General features: G+C 46.5%; 1 protein-coding gene across 3 annotated transcripts in view; it reads right to left on the bottom strand.

The window, feature by feature from the left end:
• LOC106568988 (rho guanine nucleotide exchange factor 28) overlaps positions 1-17,368 on the bottom strand; it is a 111,259-nt gene that overhangs the window by 6,767 nt on the left and 87,124 nt on the right. For 2 of the 3 annotated variants that reach the window (XM_045692531.2, XM_045692539.2), the window contains exons 33-34: positions 16,278-16,583; positions 11,459-11,786 (exon numbers count right to left, since the gene is read on the bottom strand). In XM_045692531.2, the coding sequence (XP_045548487.2) occupies positions 11,459-11,786; positions 16,278-16,583 (634 nt within the window). Of the gene's footprint in view, positions 1-10,358; positions 11,787-16,277; positions 16,584-17,368 lie in introns of all 3 variants that reach the window. The other variant, XR_014378788.1, reaches the window with a different exon arrangement.

The following is a 17,368-nucleotide window of genomic DNA, read 5'->3' on the forward strand; positions in this document are numbered from 1 at the left end:
CTAAATAACTACAGACACAGTATGATATAATAACCCCAGGTTGCTAAATAACTACAGACACAGTATGATATAATAACTCCAGGTAGATAAATAACCATCTATGATATAATAACCCCAGATAGATAAATAACCACAGACACAGTATGATATAATAACCCCAGACAGATAAATAACCACAGACACAGTATGATATAATAACCCCAGATAGATAAATAACTACAGACACAGTATGATATAATAACCCCAGGTAGATAAATAACCATCTATGATATAATAACCCCAGGTAGATAAATAACTACAGGCACAGTATGATATAATAACCCGATAGATAAATAACTACAGACACAGTATGATATAATAACCCCAGGTAGATAAATAACCATCTATGATATAATAACCCCAGGTAGATAAATAACTACAGGCACAGTATGATATAATAACCCCAGATAGATAAATAACTACAGACACAGTATGATATAATAACCCCAGGTAGATAAATAACCATCTATGATATAATAACCCCAGATAGATAAATAACTACAGACACAGTATGATATAATAACCCCATATAGATAAATAACCACAGACACAGTATGATATAATAACCCCAGATAGATAAATAACTACAGACACAGTATGATATAATAACCCCAGGTAGATAAATAACCATCTATGATATAATAACCCCAGATAGATAAATAACTACAGACACAGTATGATATAATAACCCCAGGTTACTAAATAACTACAGACACAGTATGATATAATAACCCCAGATAGATAAATAACTACAGACACATTATGATATAATAACACCAGATAGATAAATAACTACAGACACAGTATGATATAATAACCCCAGATAGATAAATAACCACAGACACAGTATGATATAATAACCCCAGGTAGATGAATAACTACAGACACAGTATGATATAGTAGCCCCAGGTAGATAAATAACTACAGACACAGTATGATATAATGACATCAGGTAGATAAATAACCATCAGACACAGTATGATATAGTAACCCCAGGTAGATAAATATCTACACAGTATGATATAATAACCCCAGGTAGATAAATATCTACACAGTATGATATAATAACATCAGGTAGATAAATAACTACAGACACAGTATAATATACTAACCCCAGGTAGATAAATAACTAAAGACACTGTATGATATAATAACCCCAGGTAGATGAATAACTACAGACACAGTATGATATAATAACCCCAGGTAGATAAATAACTACAGACACCGTATGATATAATAACCCCAGGTAGATAATTATCTACACAGTATGATATAATAACCCCAGGTAGGTAAATAACTACAGACACAGTATGATATAATAACCCCAGGTAGATAACCATCAGACACAGTATGATATAATAACATCAGGTAGATAAATAACTATCAGACACAGTATGATATAGTAACCCCAGGTAGATAAATATCTACACAGTATGATATAATAACCCCAGGTAGATAAATAACTACAGACACCGTATGATATAATAACCCCAGGTAGATAAATATCTACACAGTATGATATAATAACCCCAGGTAGATAAATAACTACAGGCACAGTATGATATAATAACCCCAGATAGATAAATAGCCACAGACACACTATGATATAATAACCCCAGGAAGATAAATAACCATCTGACAAAGTATGATATAATTTTTTACCTTTATTTAACTAGACAAGTCAGTTAAGAAAAAATTCAGATTTTCAATGATGTCCTAGGAACAGTGGGTTAATTGCCTTGTTCAGGGGCAGAACGACAGATATGTACCTTGTCAGCTCGGGGATTCGATCTTGCGACCTTCGGTTACTAGTCCAACACTCCAACCACTAGGCTACGCTACCGCCACACTATATGGACGGACCCGGCTGACTGCCCACTATAATGAGTTCATCCATTTGCTCTTTAACTAAAACAAACTCAGCAAAAAAAGAAACGTCCCTTTTTCAGGACCCTGTCTTTCAACGATAATTCGCAAAAATCCAAGTAACTTCACAGATCTTCATTGTAAAGGGTTTAAACACTGTTTCCCATGCTTGTTCAATGAACCATAAACATTTAATGAACATGCACCTGTGGAACGGTCGTTAAGACACTAACAGCTTACAGACGGTAGGCAATTAAGGTCACAGTTATGAAAACTTGGGACACTAAAGAGGCATTTCTACTGACTTTGAAAAACACCAAAAGAAAGATGCCCAGGGTCCCTGCTCATCTGCGTGTACGTGTCTTAGGCATGCTGCAAGGAGACATGAGGACTGCAGATGTGGCCAGGGCAATAAATTGCAATGTCCGTAGTGTGAGATGCCTAAGACAGCGCTACAAGGAGACCGGACGGACAGCTGATCGTCCTCGCAGTGGCAGACCAAGTGTAACAACACCTGCGCAGGATCAGAACATCCGAACATCACACCTGTGGGACAGGTACAGGATGGCAACAACAACTGCCCGAGTTACACCAGGAACGCACAATCCCTCCATCAGTGCTCAGACTGTCCGCAGTAGGCTGAGAGAGGTTGGACTGAGGGCTTGTAGGCCTGTTGTAAGGCAGGTCCACACCAGACATCACCGGCAACAACGTCGCCTATGGGCACAAACCCAACATTGCTGGACCAGACAGGACTGGCAAAAAGGGCTCTTCACTGACGAGTCGCCGTTTTGTCTCACCGGGGGTGATGGTCGGATTCGCATTTATCTTCGAAGGAATGAGCGTTACACCGAGGCCTGTACTCTGGAGCGGGATCGATTTAGATGTGGAGGGTCCGTCATGGCCAGCGAAGAGCCCAGATCTCAATCCCATTGAGCACGTCTGGGACCTGTTGGATCGGAGGGTGAGGGCTAGGGCCATTCCCCCCAGAAATGTCCGGGAACTTGCAGGCGCCTTGGTGGATGTCAAATCTGGTACAGTCTATGCCACACCAGATACTGACTGTTACTTTGATTTTGACCCCCCCCCCCCTTTGTTCAGGGACACATTATTCCATTTCTGTTAATCACGTCTGTGGAATTTGTTCAGTTTATGTCTCAGTTGTTGAATCTTGTTATGTTCATACAAATATTTACACATGTTAAGTTTGCTGAAAATAAACGCAGTTGACAGTGAGGACGTTTCTTTTTTTGCTGCAAGCAGTAGTGTGCTGTTTCCTCCCAGTACAAGAGAGTCAATGAATAACACATGCTCAGTTTAGCCATCAGTAACTTCTCTTTGCTCTTTTACTTAAAAGAGTTTAACTGACTGTTGTCATTTTGTCACTGTCATCATTATCATTAGGATAGATGGACACCTGCACACCCAGACGGGACCCTCAGGAGGAGGAAGGAGGGTGTGTGTGTGTGCGTTTCTGAGTGTGCATGTGTGAATGTATGCATATATGTGTGTGTGCATGTGTGAATGTATGCATGTACGTGCACAAGAAAGTGTTTGTGTGTGTGTGTGCGCGTGTATGTGTGTGCGTAGGACAGGTGCATTGCCATGGCCAAGAGCGTCTGCTAAATGACTAAAATGTAAAAGTAATATGAGCACTTCACATGCCGCATTTTGGTCTCCTTTAGACGACCCTTATTACAGAACCACCCACCATGATTGGATCAAGCGGCGTGCCCGGGTAGATATGGACACCTGGTCAGTGGAAGAATGGTGGGAAAGGAGAAACTGGACTTGGGGCCAGGTAATCGAGAGATTTTGGAACTTACCTGGAAGAAACGGGAGGCAGCCCCCCAAAACAATTGGGGGGGGGGGGGCACACGGGTAGTTTGGCTGGGCAAGGGTTGAGGCCTGAGTCAACTACTCGTGCTTTTTGTAGCGAGCATGTGCCTGCCTCTCGCACTCTCTCTCCAGTGCGCCTCCGTAGCACAGTATGTCCTGTGCCTATTCCTCGCACTCTTCCTCTAGTGCGCATCCATAACCCGGTACGGCCAGTGCCTGCTGTGAGCACTCGGCCCTTAGTGCGTCTCCCCAGTCCGGTGAGACCGATTTCTGCTCCTCATAAAAAGCCTCCAGTGATAGTCGATGGTCCGACGCCCGTAAGGATGATCCTTGGCGAGGAACCTATTGAAATGATCCATGGCATGGAGTCAGTAGCAACGGTCATAAGTCCGGAACCGATGATGACGCCTCCTAGTCCGGAGCCTCCGGCGACGCTCCTCAGCCCGGAGCCGCCGGCGACGCTCCTCAGCCCGGAGCCTCCAGCGGCGCTCCCCAGTCCGGAGCCTCCAACGACGCTCCTCAGCCCGGAGCCTCCAGCGACGCTCCCCAGTCCGGAGCCTCCAGCGACGCTCCTCAGCCCGGAGCCTTCAGAGGAGGTCTACGGCCCAGAGCCTTCAGCGGAGGTCTGCGGCCCAGAGCCTTCAGCGGAGGTCTGCAACCCAGAGCCTGCAGTGGAGGTCTACAGCCCAGAGCCTTCAGCAGTGGTCTGCAACCCAGAGCCTTCAGCGGAGGTCTGCAACCCAGAGCCTTCAGCAGAGGTCTGCAGCCCAGAGCCTTCAGCAGTGGTCTGCAGCCCAGAGCCTTCAGCGGCGGTCTGCAGCCAAGAGCCTTCAGCGGCGGTCTGCAGCCAAGAGCCTTCAGCGGCGGTCTGCAGCCAAGAGCATTCAGCGGCGGTCTGCAGCCCAGAGCCTTCAGCGGCGGTCTGCAGCCAAGAGCATTCAGCGGCGGTCTGCAGCCCAGAGCCTTCAGCGGCGGTCTGCAGCCCAGAGCCTTCAGCGGCGGTCTGCAGCCCAGAGCCTTCAGCGGCGGTCTGCAGCCCAGAGCCTTCAGCGGCGGTCTGCAGCCAAGAGCATTCAGCAGCGGTCTGCAGCCAAGAGCCTTCAGCGGCGGTCTGCAGCCAAGGGCCTTCAGCGGTGGTTTGCAGCCAAGGGCCTTCAGCGGCGGTCTGCAGCCAAGGGCCTTCAGCGGTGGTCTGCAGCCAAGGGCCTTCAGCGGTGGTCTGCAGCCCAGAGCCTTCAGCGGCGGCCTGCAGCCCAGATCCTCCAGCAGCGGCTTGGAGGTCGGAACCTCCAGTAGTGGTCTACAGCACAGGGATTCCGTTAGGGATCTACAATCCGATTCCTCCAATAATGATCTACAGGCTTATGTTACAGAAGCAGAGGAATCTATGGGCGGAATGGAGGTTTCGCCCTGAGCCAGAGCCACCTCTGTTGCTGGAGGATCAGGAGAAGAGGAAGGTTCTGGGTGTTGCATATGAGCCGCCATAGACTGTTGTCACCCTCCCTGCCCTCCCTTTGTGGGGGGGGGGGGGGGGGTACTGTCACATTCTGACCTTAGTATGAGGTAATTTTTCCATAGTAGATTGGTCAGGGCATGACAGGGGGGTGTTTTTGTCTATGTATTTGGGGTTTTCTGTTTTCTATGTGGGTTGTCTAGATTGTCGTTGTATGTTGTATTTTCTATGTTGGTGCTGGGTATGGTTTCCAATCAGAGGCAGGTGTTTTTCGTTGTCTCTGATTGGAAACCATACTTAGGCAGCCTGTTTTTCATGGGGTTTTGTGGGTGGTTGTTTTCCGTTTCGTTGTTTGTACCTGACGGGACTGTTGTTGGTCGTTTTGTTATTTTGCAAAGTGTTTTCATTAAAAGTAATATGAGCACTTCACATGCCGCATTTTGGTCTCCTTTAGACGACCCTTATTACACTGTGGTAATAGATAATGTGGCTGTAAGAGTCTGTAAGGGTCTGTGGGGGTAAGGGTTGTGAGGGTCTGTGTCAATAGATGGTGTGGCTGTAAGGGTCTGTAAGGGTCTGTGGTAATAGACAATGTGGCTGTAAGGGTCTTTGAGGGTATGTAAGGGTTGTGAGGGTATGTGTCAATAGATGGGGTGGCTGTAAGGGTATGTGGTAATAGATGGTGCCGCTGAAAGGGTCTGTGGTAATAGATAATGTGGCTGTAAGGGTCTGTGGTTATAGATGGTATGGCTGTAAGGGTCTGTGGTAATAGATCATGTGGATGTAAGCGTTTGTAAGGGTCTGTGGTAATAGATCATGTGGCTGTAAGGTCCTGTAAAGGTCTGTGGTAATAGGTAATGTGGCTGTAAGGGTCTGTGGTAATAGATGGCGTGGCTGTAAGGGTCTGTGTTAATAGATAATGTGGCTGTAAGGGTCTGTGGTAATAGATGTTGTGGCTGTAAGGGTCTGTGGTAACAGATAATGTGGCTGTAAAGGTCTGTGGTAATAGACAACGTGGCTGTAAGGGTCTGTGAGGGTCTGTAAGGGTATGTGAGGGTCTGTGTCAATAGATGGTGTGGCTGTAAGGGTCTGCTGGAATAGATAATGTGGCTGTAAGTGTCTGTGTCAATATATGGTGTGACTGTAAGGGTCTGTAAGGGTCTGTGGTAATAGATAATGTGGCTGTAAGGGTCTGTGGTAATAGATAATGTGGCTGTAAGGGTCTGTGTCAATAGATGGTGTGGCTGTAAGGGTCTGCGGGAATAGATAATGTGGCTGTAAGTGTCTGTGTCAATATATGGTGTGACTGTAAGGGTCTGTAAGGGTCTGTGGTAATAGATAATGTGGTTGTAAGGGTCTGTGGTAATAGATAATGTGGCTGTAAGGGTCTACTGCAATAGATCATGTGGCTGTAAGGATTTGTGGTAATAGATAATGTGGATGTAAGCGTTTGTAAGGCTCTGTGGTAAAAGATCATGTGGCTGTAAGGGTCTGTTAGGGTCTGTAGTAATAGATCATGTGGCTGTAAGAGTCTGTAAGGGTCTGTGGTAATAGATAATGTGGATTCAAGGGTCTGTGGTAATAGATAATGTGGATGGAAGGGTCTGTAAGGGTCTGTGGTAATAGATGGTGTGGCTGTAAGGGTCTGTGGTAATAGATAATGTGGCTGTAAGGGTCTGCTGTAAAAGATAACGTAGCTGTAAGGGTTTGTGGTAATAGATAATGTGGTTGTAAGGGTCTGTGGTAATAGATAATGTGGATATAAGCGTTTGTAAGGGTCTGTGGTAAAATATCATGTGGCTGTAAGGGTCTGTAGTAATAGATAATGTGGCTGTAAGGGTCTGTAAGGGTCTGTGGTAATAGATGGTGTGGCTGTAAGGGTCTGTAAGGGTTTGTGGTAATAGATCATGTGGATGTAAGCGTTTGTAAGGCTCTGTGGTAAAAGATCATGTGGCTGTAAGGGTCTGCAAGGGTCTGTGGTAATAGATGGTGTGGCTGTAAGGGTCTGTAAGGGTCTGTAGTAATAGATAATGTGCCTGTAAGGGTCTGCAAGGGTCTGTGGTAATAGATGGTGTGGCTGTAAGGGTCTGTGGTAATAGATAATGTGGCTGTAAAGGTCTGTGGTAATATACAACGTGGCTGTAAGGGTCTGTGAGGGTCTGTAAGGGTCTGTGAGGGTCTGTGTCAATAGATGGTGTGGCTGTAAGGGTCTGCGGTAATAGATAATGTGGCTGTAAGTGTCTGTGTCAATATATGGTGTGACTGTAAGGGTCTGTAAGGGTCTGTGGTAATAGATCATGTGGATGTAAGTGTTTGTAAGGCTCTGTGGTAAAAGATAATGTGGCTGTAAAGGTATGTAAGGGTCTGTAGTAATAGATAATGTGGCTGTAAAGGTCTGCAAGGGTCTGTGGTAATAGATGGTGTGGCTGTAAGGGTCTGTGGTAATAGATCATGTGGCTGTAAGGGTTTGTGGCAATAGATCATGTGGCTGTAAGGGTCTGTGGTAATAGATCATGTGGCTGTAAGGGTCTGTGGTAATAGATAATGTGGTTGTAAGGGTCTGTGGTAATAGATAATGTGGCTGTAAGGGTCTGTGGTAATAGATCATGTGGCTGTAAGGGTCTGTGGTAATAGATCATGTGGTTGTAAGGGTCTGTGGTAATAGATAATGTGGCTGTAAGGGTCTGTGGTAATAGATCATGTGGCTGTAAGGGTCTGTGGTAATAGATAATGTGGTTGTAAGGGTCTTTGGTAATAGATGGTGTGGTTGTAAGGGTCTGTGGTAATAGATAATGTGGTTGTAAGGGTCTGTGGTAATAGATGGTGTGGCTGTAAGGGTCTGTGGTAATAGATGGTGTGGTTTATACATCGCCTCATTGTGTTCCCACAGGAATGTGTCGGACTCTGTTTCATTAATTAGTGAGCTCCTTGTTAGCTAACCACTAGTGTGTGTGTATGTATGTATGTGTGTGTGTGTGTGTGTGTGTGTGTGTGTGTGTGTGTGTGTGTGTGTGTGTGTGTGTGTGTGTGTGTGTGTGTGTGTGTGTGTGTGTGTGTGTGTGTGAGAGAGAGAGAGTGTGTGTTAGTGTGCCACTGTCAGCCATTGTCTTAGACCTTTAACTGGGCTGTGATAGATGGGTCTGTACTATAAAGCCTCAGGTCAAAGACTCCTCACAGGGACTGGAGACCATTTTCGAAATGCAATTACTGTTTAAATCAGTGAGATAAAATCCAATAGGATGACTTTAACACCAAGTGGAATGTCAGAAGGCCTGTCATTCATTAAAATGTCAGATAGTCAGGATAATCTTCAAACTAATTATATTTCTATGGGTCCAGTACAGTAACTCAATATACCATCATAGTGAGCACTGATCTTCATAGTTTCATCCCTTATTCATTTTCAGAAGCAGCACAATATTCTGGTTGGTTTACTGTTCAATATTTACAGTAGTTGTTATTTTCAAAAGGCCACCATTATTCAACAGCTAGGCGAGATGGGAAAATCTGATTGGATTCATTGGATCAAATTTCAATCCTTCCATTTCTTCCATTATCATTGTGCAGGAGAACATTCTGGAAATCCTGAGAGAGGGAACAATCCCAACGGCCCTGTGTGAGGGGGAAGAACCGTCCTCACTTGGATGTGAGGTAGAGAAATCAGACTTCTGATAGCTCTGAGCAAGATATGGAGGATTTTTTGGATCAAATACGTTTTGTTTTTGAAGGTGAGATATTGATTTCCTGGATACTATTCTAGTGTGGAATATGAGAGTTCTGTAACATGGGATCGTGTACAGACCCAGAATGCACTAGTAATCTATACCGCCAAATGCAGTGCATTAAATAGTAATGAATGATGTATTGTGAATAGAGATCCATAGAACGTAGGAAGGTGAGATATAGTGTTGGAGTTTGGAGGGAAATCAACCCCCCATTTGGGACGTAGTCCATCTGTGAAACCTGCTGACCTATCAGACAACTAACAGGAGAAGAGCAATGCATTATGGGGCCTGTCTGGGGCCACAGAGGGGTGCATTGTTGGTAATATGTCAGGTAAGACCTGGCCCTGTGGTAGGTGGGGGTATCCACCCCTCTGTCTTGTTAACAAGATACTGTGAGTCTACGGTGGCTCACGTGTGGTGAATAACAGGAGAAGGTAATAAGGCGATCGATGGAGAGAGATCGTGCTCCGGTCGCATAACAGTAAACAATTCAGCAGCCTGTATCACTGATAGTTACTATAGAGATACCCATTAAATAGGCTATTCAAATAGAAGCATCCATTCTTGTGTATATTCAACAAGTGGTTCTCATCGTAGCCTGTAATATTTCCAGTTCAGATCAGTGTACATGTATATTAAACCAGTGAGGTATGACAGTTGAAACCTGTGAGCCGTATAGACGCAAACAGTCGTCGGCTGACACATGAGCAGTGAAATTCAGATGAATATGTGCATCTCTCATAGCTCCCTCCCCTCTATCCCTCTATCCCTCTATCCCTCTATCCCCTGCTCCTCTGATGACAAGTCGTGCTGTAATGAGTTTTGTAAAGATTTTTCGGATCGATGCTCCAATCCGTCAGCCATGGGCTCTGAGCTGTGATTCACACGCTGTTGACCCGGCCCCCGGCCCCGGCGCTCAATAGATAGAGAACACACGATTACTTTTCTCTCTCCTAGGCGAGAAGGGCCAGACTAGGCTGGTGTAGACGGTGGTGGGGGTGGGGGGGTTGAGGTGGGGGAATCTTTGTCAGGAGACACTGATTAACTGGGAAAGAAGGACAAGCAAGGCCTCACATCGCTTCGAAACAGGAACAGCCTTGAGAGGAATGGGAGGTGTGTGTGGTGAGTACAGAGGCTGTATTTACTTTCTCACAGGTAGCAGCTAGGCCTCATGATATCATGAGGTATCAAAGAAAGAGAGAGAGAGAAGGAGAGAGAGGGGGGAGGGAGAGGGGGGTGAAAAAGAGCCTGTCAGATTGCTGATGTCACATTTAGTTGTATGGTATTTAGTCAATGTCAGATCCCATCAACTCATGCTGTGTTATCAATCAAATTCAGCCGAGAAAGCCGGAATCATCTTGTATTTAAGATTAGAGAATAAACACAATCGCTGTAACAGAGATGGATTCACACAACTTTCTGGAGCTGAGTCTTACCGTTGGGTTTCTGCTCAGAGCCCTGTCCCCCTGAGGGTCTGGAACTGGGTCTTACCGTTGGGTTTCTGCTCAGAGCCCTGTCCCCCTGAGGGTCTGGAACTGGGTCTTACCGTTGGGTTTCTGCTCAGAGCCCTGTCCCCCTGAGGGTCTGGAACTGGGTCTTACCGTTGGGTTTCTGCTCAGAGCCCTGTCCCCCTGAGGGTCTGGAACTGGGTCTTACCGTTGGGTTCCTGCTCAGAGCCCTGTCCCCCTGAGGGTCTGGAACTGGGTCTTACCGTTGGGTTTCTGCTCAGAGCCCTGTCCCCCTGAGGGTCTGGAACTGGGTCTTACCGTTGGGTTTCTGCTCAGAGCCCTGTCCCCCTGAGGGTCTGGAACTGGGTCTTACCGTTGGGTTTCTGCTCAGAGCCCTGTCCCCCTGAGGGTCTGGAACTGGGTCTTACCGTTGGGTTTCTGCTCAGAGCCCTGTCCCCCTGAGGGTCTGGAACTGGGTCTTACCGTTGGGTTTCTGCTCACAGCCCTGTCCCCCTGAGGGTCTGGAACTGGGTCTTACCGTTGGGTTCCTGCTCAGAGCCCTGTCCCCCTGAGGGTCTGGAGCTGAGTCTTACCGTTGGGTTCCTGCTCAGAGCCCTGTCCCCCTGAGGGTCTGGAACTGGGTCTTACCGTTGGGTTCCTGCTCAGAGCCCTGTCCCCCTGAGGGTCTGGAACTGGGTCTTACCGTTGGGTTTCTGCTCAGAGCCCTGTCCCCCTGAGGGTCTGGAACTGGGTCTTACCGTTGGGTTTCTGCTCAGAGCCCTGTCCCCCTGAGGGTCTGGAACTGGGTCTTACCGTTGGGTTTCTGCTCAGAGCCCTGTCCCCCTGAGGGTCTGGAACTGGGTCTTACCGTTGGGTTTCTGCTCAGAGCCCTGTCCCCCTGAGGGTCTGGAACTGGGTCTTACCGTTGGGTTTCTGCTCAGAGCCCTGTCCCCCTGAGGGTCTGGAACTGGGTCTTACCGTTGGGTTTCTGCTCAGAGCCCTGTCCCCCTGAGGGTCTGGAACTGGGTCTTACCGTTGGGTTTCTGCTCAGAGCCCTGTCCCCCTGAGGGTCTGGAACTGGGTCTTACCGTTGGGTTTCTGCTCAGAGCCCTGTCCCTCTGTGGGTGTGTAGAGGTACCCGGTGACACCGGTGCCACCCGCCCAGCCCTGGGGTGTGTGTGTGTCAGGGTGGAGTTGGAGTGTCTGTCCGTGGCTGGAGCGGGCCAGTAGGGTGTTCAGGCTGTTGTGGGCTCGAGGGTCATCTCCGTACCCCAGGGACCCCCCTCTCTGCTGCTGCTGCAGGTGGTGGTGCACATGGCGGTTGTTGAGCCCCATTGCCGTGGTGACCGCTGCCTCGTTGACAAAAACTGAGCCGCCGTTGTCAAGATGGCCTCCAGGCTGACCAGGAAGTGAGTCCTATGGGAGAAGAACATAGACAGAATGCCACGTTAACAGAACACTGAGCGTGAAGGACGACCATGACAAGAGCATTATCGTAAACATACAGAGAAACCATAACACTAAGACAAGAGTTAGCTATGGGCAACAGTATAACCATTGCTACGTATCAGACATAGTCCTACTAGCCACAGTGGCTATTTACAATAATGGTTTATTCAGTTTATCCATGGCCAAAAAAATTGAATTGTCATAAAAAATAATATTTGAGAGTTATAATCCATATTTTCAGTGTGAAGTATGCCAATTCATATTATATTTCCTGTAATTAACAACAAGATCACTGCTGCAGTGGAGCTGGGCTACCTCTGCTTGGCAAGGTGCTGTAAAGCCCATCCTCCTGCCATAAAGACCTTCTCATTAAAGAGGATCTGACAGAGGACACAGGATCTGTCTCTGACCCCCTGACCATCTGCCTGGGGCTAAATGTTAGCAGGGTAACACTAAACACTACATCCATACTGATCAGCAGGGAAACGCTAATGGATCCAAATGGCAGCCTGTTCCCTTCGTAGTGCACTACTTTTGACCAGGGACCATAGGGAATAGGGTGCCAATTGGAACACAACCTAAGACTGCACTGCTTCCATACAGATCAGGCTGCAGTAACTCCTGTTTTCTGTCACGGAAGTAGGAAGTTCGTGTTGGACTGCTAATTCTGCCTCAGCTTTGACACAGATTAAATGAATGAGGTAGGAGAACATCTTACCTAGGCTGGACATAGCATACAGAAGAGAAGTACGTAGATGAGAGAGAAAGAGGAGGAGAGTGAGACACATATGAGACCCCCCTCCCATTCCACTCTATACACGTTGAATCATCCCACCTGCTGAACCTCACAACCCAAGCTCAACCCCACGGAGGCCTAGGCCAGGGGGTAAATGGTCTACATTCATGAGGTCGTTGGTTTTAACATACACCCTCCCCATAAGGTCCTGTAGAGGGGCAGGCAGAGGGCATTGTATAGGAACACTGTTCTATTTATACTATCTCTCTCTCCTCTCACTCTCTCTCCCACTCTTTCTCCTTGCCTCTCCTCTCGCCTCTCACTCTCTCTCCCACTCTTTCTCCTTGCCTCTCCTCTCGCTCTCTCTCTCCTCTCACTCTCTCTCCCACTCTTTCTCCTTGCCTCTCCTCTCGCTCTCCTCTCACTCTCTCTCCCACTCTTTCTCCTTGCCTCTCCTCTCGCTCTCTCTCTCCTCTCACTCTCTCTCCCACTCTTTCTCCTTGCCTCTCCTCTCGCTCTCTCTCTCCTCTCACTCTCTCTCCCACTTTCTCCTTGCCTCTCCTCTCGCTCTCTCTCTCCTCTCACTCGCTCTCCCTCTCCTTGCCTCTCCTCTCCCGCCTCTCTCCCTCTCCCTCTCCTTGCCTCTCCTCTCCCGCCTCTCTCCCTCTCCTCTCCCGCCTCTCTCCCTCTCCTTGCCTCTCCCTCTCCTTGCCTCTCTCCCTCCTTGCCTCTCTCCCTCTCCTTGCCTCTCTCCCTCTCCTCTCCCGCCTCTCTCCCTCTCCTCTCCCGCCTCTCTCCCTCTCCCTGCCTCTCTCCCTCCTTGCCTCTCTCCCTCTCCTTGCCTCTCTCCTCTCCTTGCCTCTCTCTCTCTCTCTCTCTCTCTCTCTATGCCTCTCTCTCTCTATGCCTCTCTCTCTATGCATCTCTCTCTATGCCTCTCCTCTCAGCTTGGGGGCATATTTCACTACAGGCCCGCTCCACTCGCTTTTCAAACAAAGTGTCGATATGAATAATTAAAGTATTTTGGAGAGGATTGATTGGTTTGCGGCGTTCGCATGCTTTTAATTATTTTGTCGCTGGAGCTTTTATTCTCTACGGTTTAATTATCATCAATCATGAAGTTGTTTATTAGCGAGCGGAGCTGCTGAGCGATGAGACAGACGACGCTCAAATTGCTCTCATTACCGCAGGTCGTATATCAAGGGCCCGGATGGAGCTGCTATGTGTGACTGAGTGGGCCACCGTAGCTTTGGTTGCTGGCTACACTTTGTCCTGGGAGAGAGGCACTTCTCAATAATGAACTTCTAACCCAGGGAGAAACATGACCTTGGTTCACACATATACACAGGCAGGTTGACGTTTATTGTCATGAATCCTGCCCTGGAGGCAGAACTGAGCGATTTCCGCTAGATGGGCCAGCTGCAAAGTCAAAATTGGCTATATCGTAAAAATGTATGAAAACAAATGTGTTTTTTAAAGTGGAACTGACAGTGTTTTAACTACTTTGCAGCTATGAAACAAACAGACAATCATAATATTAGTAAAAAATATACATTTCCCAGTTTGGGAATCCAGGCTGTATCACAACCGGCCGTGATTGGGAGTCCCAAAGGGCGGCGCCCAATTGGCCCAGCGTCGCCCGTGTTCAGCCGGTGTAGGCCGAATTTGTTCTTAACTGACTTGCCTAGTTAACTAAAGGTTAAATTTAAAAAATTTAAACTTTATTAGAGGTTTTAAAAATAGGTTCTATTTGACTCAACATTCCATGATGTACACTAAGGCATTGTTGCAGTTAAATTAATGGTCAATATAATTCACCAATACATTTCGTGGTAGTCAAAAAATATTGCTATCAGGTTGTAAATCACAGCTGTCCTGGTACATAGTTTGCTGCCTCCATTCAGGATGCACTGTTTCAGTTTCAAACTCAATATTTTGGACAAAAACGGACGAATGTAACTAAGGCTGGGAATGACAATACAATCAAACTAGCAAGGGCAAAAATCACAAGTCAGTCATAACGTGGCTAATAGGCTAGCGTATCTATTTATGTAGCAAGCTAAAAACACGGAGCCTAACGTTAGCCAGCTAGCTAGCTGCTAGGAGGATGTCATGCCATTGGAGGAGTAAGTGAGTGACTCATATCATTTTTCGGTGGCTGTACACAACTAGAGATACAGGTGTCATTTGGTTAGCTAGCAAGAACTTGAATGACTGTTATCCAGTTAGCATATCTCTTGCCTTTCCAAATTCACTCTGGCTATCTACTCAGATTTCAGAGCACAAAATAACTGATGAATTTATGAGCATGCAACACCCGCTGAATATGCCGGTGTCAGTAAATGTAGGCAAAAAAGTAATAGTTAGTCCCAAACACTCTAGATAACATGTAAACAGCCTTACCGGCTCTGCTACGGCGAGGAAAATGGTCAGATTGAGGTGTTCTCTCATTTGTGTCTGGAAGTAGCTAGCTAGCAAGCTAGCTAACTTTAGCCAGTTAGATTGGGTGCTTGGTTGGGACATGCATACATTGGCAGGCAAGCTGCAGAAGGACGAGCAGGCTACTATTCCCCATTGTTTATCAGTGCAATTTTGACGGCCAACTAGCTGAAAAGTTTGAGAGCGTTTATCTAATGTTCCTTCGTTAGATTTTAGTTCATCTTGCTCTGGCTAGCATTAGTTGTTGATCTTGTTGTTGTTGATGTGTATAACTGAGGGAGAGAAAGTCTACCTCTTCATGGTTGTTTGATCAATAGAACTGTAAAGTTCCCAAATGTAAGAGGACTCCTGTGGTATTACATACTTGCAGAAATCCATTCAGGTGTATTTTGTAGCTTTTGGCGAATGTGTTCTAATGATCTGAAGTCATGCTGTTGCTACTAAACACACAGTCCAGTTCAAAGTGAATGATGGCAGTCCCGATTGGCAAATGGATTGTTTGTATAAAGGCCTACTGTAGCTCTGATTGGCTATAGCTCACCGGTCTGTGTAGACTCAGGTCTTGGACGAGACAGATGTTTTTATTAGGTTTAATTAACTGCAGTGTCTATTAATTGTCCAAACTCTCGGTCGCTTTCCCGCCACTCTATTGCTGTAGAATTTTCACAAATGCCTTGGTATACGTAATTCGCAAACATTCTAAGAATATATGAAAACGTGAAAATGACCATATCAGATGTTTTATTTTTTAAGTGTCATATTCTTCCTGGGGGTGTATGTGAACAGATTTGAATAAGATTTCATGTTGCTAAAATGCTGTCAGTTCTACTTTAAGGTTAGGGTTAGGCATTATGGTTAGCTGTGTGGTTAAGGTTAGGGCTAAGGTTAAGGTTTAAAACACAGTAGGCTGCTGATAATAATGGCCGGAACTGAGCAAATGGAATGGCATTAAAAACCTGGAAACCATGTGTTTGATATATTTGATACCATTCCACTGATTCCACTCCAGTCAACCATCAACTAATGAGCCCGCCCTCCCCAATTAATGTGCCACCAACCTCCTGTAGTTTATAATCAGATTTGATGACTTTGTGGCTGTGCCAGCTTGTGACCACTCTGCAGAGCTGCCTCCAGGGCAAGATTCATGACAATAAATGCCAACCTGCTTATACACACCCTTATAGTATATTTACTCTCAGCATCTCTCATTCACACTCATGCAGTGGGTATTAGCTACAGGCTAGGATGCCTTTTGAGAACCCACTCACCCCCCTCACACACACCTGATGACAGCGGTCCAGTGGTATGACCATGACAGGCAGGCTCCTTTGTCGGCTATGTCTCCAGCTCTGCAACAGGTTCTGCTGGGTCTCCAGCCTCTCCCTCTCCTTCTCCACACTCCTCTGACTCTCTCTCAGCCTCTCCAGGCTCTGCTGGTACTCTCCCAGCTGCTCCTCCAGCTCTTCCCGCTCCTGTTTCAGCCTCTCAGCCTCCAGGTGGCACTGTCTCTCCCTCTCCTCCAGCCTGCTCTCCAGCTCCCCCTGTTGGCTGTGGCGTGCCTGGCACTCCCTCTCCCACCGCTGTCTCTCCTGGAGGTAGGGAAATATTCAACAGAATCCATTAGTTGATGGTTGCTTGGGCCGCGATAAATCGTTTAATAAAAATATATTTTTTAAACTAATAAATCCTGGCAAAGTACAAAAAGAGGTGAGTGTGCATAGTAGATATACACTACCGTTCAAAAGTTTGGGGTCATTTAGAAATGTCCTTGTTTTTGAAAGAAAAGCCCAAAAAATGATGCCTAGAAGGCCAGCATCCCAGAGTCGCCTCTTCACTGTTGACATTGAGACTGGTGTTTTGCGGGTACGATTTAATGAAACTGCCAGTTGATGACTTGTGAGGCGTCTGTTTCTCAAACGAGACACTCTAATGTACTTGTCCTCTTGCTCAGTTGTGCACCGGGGCCTCCCACTTCTCTTTCTATTCTGGTTAGAGCCAGTTTGCGCTGTTCTGTGAAGGGAGTAGTACACATCGTTGTACGAGATCTTCAATTTCTTGGCAATTTCTCGCATGGAATAGCCTTCATTTTTCAGAACAAGAACAGACTGACGAGTTTCAGAAGAAAGGTCTTTGTTTCTGTCCATTTTGAGCCTGTAATCGAACTCACAAATGCTGATGCTCAAGATACTCAATTAGTCTAAAGAAAGCCGTTTTATTGCTTCTTTAATCAGTACAACAGTTTTCAGCTGTGCTAACATAATTACAAAAGGGTTTTCTAATTAGCCTTTTAAAATGATAAACGTGTATTAGCTAACACAATGTGCCATTGGAACACAGGAGTGATGGTTGCTGATAATGGGCCTCTGTACGCCTA

The sequence above is a fragment of the Salmo salar genome, chromosome 01, assembly GCF_965601325.2.
Source record: "Salmo salar chromosome 01, fSalSal1, whole genome shotgun sequence".
Classification (NCBI taxonomy): domain Eukaryota; kingdom Metazoa; phylum Chordata; class Actinopteri; order Salmoniformes; family Salmonidae; genus Salmo; species Salmo salar.